The sequence below is a fragment of the Brachypodium distachyon genome, chromosome 2 (genome assembly GCF_000005505.3).
Source record: "Brachypodium distachyon strain Bd21 chromosome 2, Brachypodium_distachyon_v3.0, whole genome shotgun sequence".
In the NCBI taxonomy this organism is placed as follows: domain Eukaryota; kingdom Viridiplantae; phylum Streptophyta; class Magnoliopsida; order Poales; family Poaceae; genus Brachypodium; species Brachypodium distachyon.
Window position 1 is genome coordinate 3,079,114 of NC_016132.3, and position 10,412 is coordinate 3,089,525.

At 44.0% G+C, this 10,412-nt stretch overlaps 1 protein-coding gene across 2 annotated transcripts; it reads right to left on the minus strand.

The window, feature by feature from the left end:
* Positions 1 to 8,851: 8,851 nt before the first annotated feature.
* On the minus strand, positions 8,852 to 10,102 carry LOC112270937. Of its 2 annotated transcripts, none has more exons than XR_002963600.1 (2): positions 9,426 to 10,102; positions 8,852 to 9,326 (listed from the first exon to the last, which is right to left on the minus strand). XR_002963600.1 is itself a non-coding variant. In XM_024459633.1 (2 exons), exons 1-2 carry the CDS (start codon positions 9,797 to 9,799, stop codon positions 9,086 to 9,088), a joined length of 498 nt encoding a protein of 165 aa, XP_024315401.1. In that variant the 5' UTR covers positions 9,800 to 10,075; the 3' UTR covers positions 8,852 to 9,085. The 2 variants fall into 2 exon arrangements, 1 of the variants encoding a protein (XP_024315401.1); XM_024459633.1 differs by having other exon boundaries at positions 9,543 to 10,075.
* Between the last annotated feature and the right edge of the window lie 310 nt (positions 10,103 to 10,412).

The window sequence follows — 10,412 nt, forward strand, 5'->3', positions numbered from 1 at the left end:
TTCGTATACTGCCAAGAAACAAAGTCCTCCGTAGATGTTCTAGCAATTGGAATCTTCATCATACGACTAACATCAACATCCCAAAACAGGTTGCGTAACAGCTCCTCATCCCAGCACTGATTTTCCACATCAACGAGCTCAGAGACCTTGGTCAAAACAATATTATCTCGCCTAGCACGTCATCAAACCTCTATTAGGACTATTCGGGATACATGGATCATCCCAAATATTAATGCTTGTACCGTCACCCACTCACCATATGTGTCCACGTTTAAAAACTTGAATACCATCCCACAAGCTCTGCTATGTAAAAGAGCTACCTTGCTTTAAAGTTTAAAACGCAGTTGAGCAAGTTGAGCATATCACTAGAAGGATAATATTTGGCCCTTGGCACCGAGGCACACAAAGGATCTGGATATTGCAATAGTCTCCAACATTGCCTAGCTAGCATAGCAAGATTGAATCAATGCAAATCTCTGAAGCACATACCTCTCTGCCCCTTAGGAATACACTCTTCCACCACACAAATCAGTGCAGGTGGGGTGGAACACGCGGCTACTGTTCTAAAAAATACATCTCAGTCCAGTTGGTCATGTGCCATTTTAACCCTTTTCGGTGCATTTAAGAGCATCTTCAACAGGAGCCCCTAAAACAAGGCACCTAAACTATTTTTAAGGCTTTCCTTAAATTTTAGGGTCCCAAAAAAATCAACCAGTCTCGATAGTAGCCCCTATTCCCCAGCCCTTTTTTTCTTTATGACACGCGGGGCCTACTTGTCATCCATTGACCTTTTATTTTCTTTCTTTTCCTTTTCTTCTTCCTTCTTCTCCACCAAAATTCCTCTCCTCTTCAATGAGGCATGCTAGGCCACGCGCATGCACAGAGGAGCGGGGCGGTGACGCACGGGGGCGTCGGGCTGCGGCCAGCGGCGGCGCACTGTCAGGAACCCAGCTATTCTTCAGTTCAACTGTCGAATTCTTCAGTTAAACACAGCAACAACTCAACTCATCGCCGAAGCGGTATCTGTCAATCTGAACCATCCAATTCAAAGACTACAGCCGAGAGGAAGTTACCTTAAGTGTTTTACTTTGTCAGTAACCTGTTGTCGCTTTTACTTTACTGAACCTTGCTTTAGCTTTATTCCTTTCTGTCTGCCTATAAAAGGCCTTGTATCATCTTGGAATCCCCCAGTAAACCCTAACCGCCATAGCTGCGAGCATAAACCAGAGAAAATACCAAAAACACTACAAATTCCCAAAAATTCCCAAAAATAGTCACTTGTGTCTGAAATCTTTCTCTGTTTCCTCTGCTTTTACTCCTGGTTACACCTGGGGTCTTAACAGTGGTATCAGAGCAATCAATTATCGGCCTTAGATCTGTTCTTGAGTAGTTCTTGGCAAGGGTTTGAGCACTAGTTGTTCTGTAAAATTCCGGAGTCAGACCTATTCAAGGAAGATTTGAAGGTTTTGGTGTTGGAGTGCAACTGAATAGGTCCATTTAGCCCCTGCTAATCGAGTAAAATCCCTGTTCTGTTTGAACCCACCCTCCCATCCCATGACGAAGACGACGAATTCCCTTGATGCTGTGATTGAAGCCTTGCAACAGCACACCACCTCGTTGGATAATCTCAAGAAGCAGTATGATGAACATGAATCGAAGCAAGCCGCTACCGTGCAGGTACAACAATCTTTCAATCACTCGATCACTGACATCTTCAAGAATCAACAAGAGAATTTGAATATGATTATTGCTAGGCTTGATAGAATAGATCTTGCTTTGGTTCCTGACACTGCAAATCCCACCCCAAATCCCACCCTACAAAACCCCAATCCCCAACCACATCTCCTCCATACACCACCGCCTCACACCAGTATAAACCCCAATCCACAACCACCACCCCTTACCCTTACACCAAACCACCAACCCCAACCACCAAACAAACCTATTGGCTCAGCTACTTTACATGACAGTAGAGGTCAACAGTTAAATCTTGATGGCACACCTATCCACCAACATCACACTCAACAGTTGACTGCCAAAGCTGCACCTTTTTATCCCTTAAATTATGTCAATGTTGATGCTGGTTTCATAGAAGATGATGAGGTTCCTAGAATCCCATACCCACACAATGGTAGAAACAACCGAAATTATCATATCCAGCATGACACCACCAGGTTGCAAACTATGCTTAAAGCTCCTAAACTGAATATCCCTGAGTTTGAGGGAGAGGATCCTGATAACTGGATACAAGTACTAGAGCAATATTTTGATGCTGCTAATCTGCCAATTGACCAAAGAACATAATTTGCTATTACTTACCTCAAGGGCAGAGCTGCTCAATGGTGGTGTGGCACTGGTTTTAAAGCCCACAGATTACCTTGGCACAGGTTCTGTAGAGTTATAGAAGACAGATTTGCTGAAGCATCCACTTATGATAATGTCAGGGCTTTTCATGCTTTAAAGCAAACCACCACAGTGACTGCTTACATTGATCAATTTGAAGCTTCAGTGGGTTTGATGCGAAGAGATAACCCAGCATTACCTGATGACTATTATGTCAGCAGCTTTGTAGCAGGCTTGCAAGATTATACTCAACATCATCTCCAATGCCACAAACCCAGAGATATACAGGAAGCTATGTGGATGGCCCGGCGAATTGAGCAGTCCAATCCAATCAAAAGGTTGCCATATGGGACTCATGGCCAACAGATTCGAAGAAACTATCAACCAGCACAACCTCAATATTATCAGCAACAACCTGCACCTGCACCTACACCTGCACCTGTTCCTGCAGCTACACAACAAGCCAACCAGAACTTGCAGTTTCAGCAGGCTCGACAACAAGGCATTTGTTACAAGTGTCACCTTCCATATACTCCAGGCCATAAACAAGTGTGCAAGCTCCAAAAACAGATCCATGCTTTGGTTATTGGGGAAGATGAACATGGAGAACCAGAAGTCATATATACCAATGAACAGATAGCTCAAGTGGAGATACCTGCCACTGAACCTGAACCTGAACAAATTCTTCAGTTATCTGTCCATGCTGCTACAGGCATCAGTGTAGCTAGTCATACTTTTACTCTGAAAGTTCAGTTGGGCAATATGCTAGTTACTGCACTAGTGGACAGTGGAAGTTGTGGCACTTTCCTTAATGCTGACATAACTATCGAAGCAAAATGTGCACTCACTAACTGCAAACCAGTTAAAGTGAGAGTGGCCAATGGGCAAATTTTATGGAGTAATGCCAAATGCCTAAACTGTTCTTACACAATTCAAGGAGTGACACTTGCAGTTGATTGGTTGAGAAAACATAGCCCCATATTTGCTGATTTCATCACCAGATACCTGGCCATAACCTTACCTTCAGGAGATATAGTGCGGTTCTCTGAGGAAGACAGTTCCACTAAGCATTGTTTAGCTAAGATTCAGAGAATCCATAAACTATTACACAAAGGTGCCAGTGGAGCCATCCTTTATGCTCATGAAATTGAAGCACTTCCTGACTCTTTATCTCCAGCACCTGAATTACTGCAACCTGTAGTTGAAGAATTTCAGGACATTTTCCAACCTCCAAATGAATTACCTCCTTCCAGAAACATTGATCACATCATTCCATTGATTGAGGGCCACAAAACAGTGAACAAGAGATCTTACAGATTGCCACATCATCAGAAGAATGCAATGGAGACCATTGTTGATCAATTGTTGCACACAACGGTCATTCGACCTAGTCTTAGCCCTTTCTCCTCTCCTGCTATTTTGGTCAAGAAAAAAGATGGCACTTGGAGAATGTGTGTTGATTACAGAAAGTTGAATGATCAAACTATCAAGAACAAGTATCCTATCCCTGTCATTGAGGATCTATTGGATGAACTACATGGAGCTAAAGTCTTTTCCAAAATAGATCTCAGATCTGGTTACCATCAGATAAGAATGTTTGAACCAGATATTCATAAAACTGCATTCAGTATTCACAAGGGCCATTATGAATTCTTAGTCATGCCATTTGGGTTGACAAATGCTCCTGCCACATTCCAAGCATTGATGAATGATATCCTTGGAACATTCTTGAGAAAATTTGCTCTAGTATTCTTTGATGACATTCTCATCTACAGCAAAGATATGACTACACATGTTGACCATCTAACCCAGATTTTCACTCTTCTAAAGGCCAACAAACTCTTTGCTAAGGGCAGCAAATGTACTCTGGGGCAAGATGAAGTGGGGTACTTGGGGCACATCATTTCTAGTGAAGGTGTGGCTACTGATCCTAATAAAATTTTAGCTATCCAAAATTGGCCAAGTCCCAAAACAGTCACTGAACTCAGAAGCTTTTTGGTCTTAACTGGCTATTACAGGAGATTTATTCAGGATTATGGAATAATATGCAGACCCTTGTTTGACTCCTTAAAAAAGGATGCTTTTCAGTGGCAGCAACCACAAGAGCAAGCTTTTGAGCACCTCAAAGCAGTTATGACAAAGGCACCTGTTTTGGCACTACCTGACCATAGCATACCTTTTACACTTGAGGTAGATGCTAGTGGATATGGCATAGGTGCAGTGTTAATGCGAAAGGGCAGGCCATTATCTTTTATGAGCAAAGCCATTGGCCCCAAAGCAGCAGCTTACTCCACCTATGACAAAGAATCATTGGCAATTCTGGAAGCTTTGAAGAAATAGAAACATTATTTTGCAAGCAGTTCCTTGGTTATTAAAACAGGCCAAGAAAACTTGAAGTACATTCATGAACAAAAGCTCACTCAAGGTATCCAACACAAACTTCTTGTCAAACTATTGGGATTTGATTACAAGATTGAGTACAAAAGAGGCAAAAAAAACAAAGCAGCAGATGCTTTATCTAGAGCTCCCAACCTATTGACCTGCAATCCTATTACTGTTGTGGTTCCCAAGTGGATAACTGAAGTCATTGCAACTTACATCAATGATGAGAAATGTCAGGCATTGCTAGCTGAACTCACTATTGATGCAACTTCACACCCTGATTATACTCTGAAAAATGGCATCATCAGATATAAAGGTAGAATTGTTGTGGGCCAAGATACTGAGATGAAATCCATACTGTAAACTTCCTTCCATCAGTCTGAACTTGGTGGTCATTCCGGTGAAAGAGCAACATTACACAGATTACAGCTAGTATTCCATTGGCCTTGTATGAAGCAAGATGTTAATACTTTCATCAAACAATGCCCTTTGTGTCAGATCAACAAGCCTGAACATTGTTCCTATCTTGGCTTATTACAACCACTACTAGTTCCAACTAGACCGTGGTCTCAAATCTCCATGGACTTCATTGAAGGCTTACCAACTTCAGAACATAAAGACATGATTCTGGTTGTAGTGGACAGACAAACCAAATATGCACACTTCATCTCCATGAAACATCCCATTAATGTCAAACAAATGTCTCAGGTGTTTACTGATAACATTTTCAAGCTCCATGGTCTTCCTGACTCCATTGTCACTGATCGTGACAGAATCTTTACAAGCAAACTATGGCAAGACTTGTTTCGTTCTCAAGGAGTAAAACTGGATTTCAGCACTGCTTATCATCCTCAAATAGATGGCCAAACTAAACGTGTGAATCAATGCTTGGAGAATTATTTGCGCTGCTTGGCATTTGAATCACCAAAGAAATGGCACCATTTGCTCACACTGTCAGAATGGTGGTACAATACAAGTTATCATACTGCTATTGAGATATCTCCCTTTCAAGCTCTGTATGGCATTAAGCCACCAATGGTTGCTGAACATATCTTACCTGACAACCCAAATGAAGAGGTCCAGGGCATGTTGCAACAGAGACAAACAACTATGCAGTTAATCAAGGATAACTTGACTAAAGCTCAGGAACGCATGAAATTCTTTGCTGACAAACATAGAACAGAAAGAGAATTTTAAGTTGGTGATATGGTGTATTTGAAGGTGCAACCATACAGACATACATCCCTAAGTTTGCATCGCTCCTTGAAGCTCCACTCCAAGTACTATGGCCCTTTTCGCATTCTGGACAAAGTTGGTAACTTAACATTTAAACTTCTGTTACCACCTCACTGTCTGCTGCACCCAGTTTTTCATGTGAGCCAGCTCAAGCGTCACATTGGACCTAAGGCAGTTCCCTCTACTACACTACCACTCATTGATTCTGAAGGTAATATACATGTGGCTCCAAAAGCAGTTCTTCAGCGTCGCATGGTGCCTAGACCAACTTCTGAACACATCAATGTTGCTGTGGTACAATGGTTGATCAAATGGGTGAATCTTCCACCTGAAGCAGCCACCTGGGAGGATGCAGCTTTCATCCAGAAAGTCTTTCCAGAATTCCATCCTTGAGGACAAGGATGATCTTCTGAAGGGGGTACTGTCAGGAACCCAGCTATTCTTCAGTTGAACTGTCGAATTCTTCAGTTAAACACAACAACAACTCAACTCATCGCCGAAGCGGTATCTGTGAATCTGAAACGTCCAATTCAAAGACTACGGCTGAGAAGAAGTTACCTTTAAGTGTTTTACTTTGTCAGTAACCTGTTGTCGCTTTTACTTTACTGAACCTTGCTTTAGCTTTATTCCTTTATGTCTGCCTATAAAAGGCCTTCTAACCACTGGTTTGGATCATCTTGGAATCCCCCAGTAAACCCTAGCCGCCATAGCTGTGAGCATAAACCAGAGAAATACCAAAAACACTACAAATTCCCCAAAATTCCCAAAAATAGTCACTTGTGTCTGAAATCTTTCGCTGTTTCCTCTGCTTTTACTCGTGGTTACACATGGGGTCTTAACACGCACAGGTGCAGAGGAGCGAGGCGGCGGCGCGGGGCGGCGGTCAGTGGCGGGGGAGCGAGACGGCGGCGCGGGCCGCGCGAAGGTGGTGTAGGGGAGCAGGGCGGCGACGCGCTGTGACAGAGGGGGGGCACCGACTCCGCTGAGCACGCGGAGGAGACGGCCACGAGCGCGGGGCGGCGCGGCAAGGGCAAGGCCAGGGGACTGTGGCGTCCAGGAGCGAGGAGGATGGCGGCGAGGGGGCGACGCGGCGGCTCCGACGTGAGGCCGGGCAACGTCGCGGGGAGGCGGAGAGATGCGGGGAGGCGGCGCGAGGGCCGGAGACGGTGGCGCGGTTGCCGGCGGCGTCTAGATAGAGGGAGAGGAGAGAGAGGAGAGATGCTGACGTGGCATGGGAGAGGAGGGAATAGGGGCCTCCCTCTAGAGCCACTGGGAATGGGGGCTTGGGAGGTGTTTCTAGGGGGGGCCTAGAATAGGGGTTGTAGTAGGGTCCCTGCGGGCACTTCCTCCCGCTGACGACTACGCGGTGGCCGGGGAATACTCGGGTGATGCTGACGTGTCTGCGGCGGCGCAGTAAGCTCTCGCGCGAGGGGAGGAGACGAAGCCCGACCCCGGCGCCCCGCCTTCCAGCCGTTGAATCCGCACCGGTGACCTTCTGCCACCGTGCTCCTGACCTCGCCGCTCCTCGTGAAATCGTGAGGCTGGAATTTTCGTCAGACGTTTGTCTCCGTCATCCCCTTCCCACGTCTAGGGTTCTTGCTCTTCTTCCCAACTCAATTCTTCCCCAAATCGTACCGAAGCAGCTCGCGTTGGACGAAGCCCTACGGTGCGTGGTCGGGGAGGACAGGCAGTAGTGAGACGAGGGTCTTCTTCTTCCCCTCTCCTTCTCCCCGTCTGGATCTACCCTTTCCTCTGCTGCTGCCCTCCTGATTAAGGCCTTAATCTTGATTCTAGCACAGGAGCAAATACTGGCTAGCGATGAATCTTTTCTGTAGTGATGCAAACTGTAACAGCCGTTTTTGTTTTAAAATTGCATTGTGTATTTTTTGGATTGATTTTGCAAATACTGGCCAGCGATGAATCTTTTCTAGCACAGGGGCTGTTTGGTTTGAGCCCACAATTGACTTGCCAAATATTTGGTTGCCAAAATATTGGTTGAGGTTTTGTTTGCCTATGAATTGGCCAAAAAAATGAACTAGAGTTGGTAGTGAGGATTTAACTTGCCAAAAAATTGTCTTTGATCCAAACAAGAACCAAATCTTGGTCAATGACCAAACATTTGGTAGGGCATGGTTTGACCACCATCCAAACATACCCTAATTCCCTGCCTACCAAACAACACGTGTGAGAAAAGGGATTGTACTGTATAAACTTGGCCAAACTTTAAGAAGTTTGACTTGAGACAAAGCTGTAACATCTTATAACTAGGAACATTGGTAGTATTAGCTTAATATTTTCGTGATTTGTAATCCAGTATTTGAATTTCAGTTTGCTGGATGGTTTCTGTTGCAAGACCGAGGAAGCTCATCAGACATCTCTGTTTGCAGGCCTCTGATAATTGATTAGATTTGTTCTTCATCTCTTCGGCCAGTTTGGATCACAATCAGACACGACAGTGTCTTCATCTCTTCAGCCAGTTTGGATCACAATCAGACACAAGAGTCTGTGAGTACCACTTTCTGTCCTTTAATTTGAAAGAGCTTATTACAATGTGTGTATATATATATATATATATATATATATATATATATATATATATATATATATATATATATATATATATATATATATATATATATATATATATATGATTCCTACAAAGGCAATATTCATTATGTCGATTATTCGTCAAGGCGTTGCAAGGTCAACTAAGACCAAGACCTTCTCTCTGAACTGATCTAGGTTACTTCATGCAGTCTCGCTGTGACATCCCTATTGGTCTGTCCTTTACTGAAATCAATGACCAAATTCTTCTCACGTGCTTCCTCTGTTCCTAAATATAAGATGTTCTAATTTTGTCTCTTAAAATTTGACCAGGTTTATAAAAAAATTTACCAACATCAGCAACTCTAAATCAGCTTTATTAAATCCGTCATGATATATATTTTCATAGTATTTGATATTGGAGATATTGGCACATTGTCTATAAATTTTATATTCCATTTTCAGCATGGAACCCTATTGGCCTGTCCTTTACAGAAATCGGTGATCAAATGCCATGTACTTCCTCCGTCCCTAAATTTTATATTTCACTTTCAGCATGGAACCTAATGATGCAGCAGAGTTAGTTGGAACACCCCTGCACAGGTTTTCGACTATGCGAAGATTGCGCATTTCCTTGACCCAAGCTTGGACAGCCAAAAGGTTGCTCAAGGCTGAAGAGCGAGCTGCAATGTTGTTGAACCCTGCCATGTTCCGATGGGTTCAAGAGGGAGAAGCTGTTGATGATGATGGACTTACCCGCAATGGTATCTTTTTTCTTGGGACTGTGGAAGAACTTGAAGCTATGGCAGAGGAGCTTGGGGCTGATGACAACATGTGGCCCGGGTATCATGATGTTCAAGATAGAGAAGATAAGAAAGTCGGTATTAGCAAAGCAGACAAAAAATCTAGAAGGCATTTACCAGAAGGAGGAGAGATCTCTTTGGTGAGGTATGAGGTCAAAGGGCGCCTCAGAATGCGTCGGAGGACAACATTACCCTGTGACGAGGATTTTTTTGAAAGAGCTGGCTATCACATACCTCATCCAGAGTTGATGGTCTTCGAATACCGCCTGTACCCAGATTTTCCAAGGAACAAGCGGGACGAGTATGTGGCTGCAATGGAAGCCCTTGAAACTCAAATGAGGGAAGCCTTGGGTGCCGAAGTTGTGCCACTCCCATTGGGGCCTGTCCACCCCCCCGGGATCTTTCAACCAGTAGAGATGGAAGCAGCGCAGGCTGCTGAGGCTGCGGAGCAAGCTGAGGCTGAGGCTGCGTTGGGCCGTGGCCGCGGGCATGGGCGTGGATAGGCAGCCTGTTGGAATTCTTACTTGTAAATAACTGCATGACTCTTGGAATTCTTGTAAATTGCATGCTGTAGTTGGTGACTACGTCGGATGTTAGTACGAAATTGCATAGCTGTAGAATTTTGCTCCCGTGGCCGCGTGAAGTGGCTGCAGGCCGTGGCCATGGGCGTGGATAGGCGGCATGACTGATGGAATTCTTACTTGTAAATAACGGCATGACTGTTGGAATTCTTACTTGTAAATTGCATGGGATGTTACTACCGAATTGCAGAGCTGTAGAATTTTGCTCCTCTTCTGAAACATAGATGATGTGGATTTTGCTCTCTTCTGAAATAGAAATGATTGCCTTTGGTTTCTTTATTTTGAGATTTATTCACAACATGTTTCAAGAACTGGTCAACAGGTCAGTTCAGTTATACCTCGTTGGTTAAGATTCTTGCTTACATACATATATACTCAGTTCACCCTGGAATTGCTTTGTGATATGAATTGCAGAAATTGTTATAACACTGGAGACGTGGTTGTCGTTAAATGTTTTTTTAGAACAATAGAAAGTTAGGCTCTGCTTTTCAATAAAGCAGAAGCAGGTTCGCAGCTAAAAGCT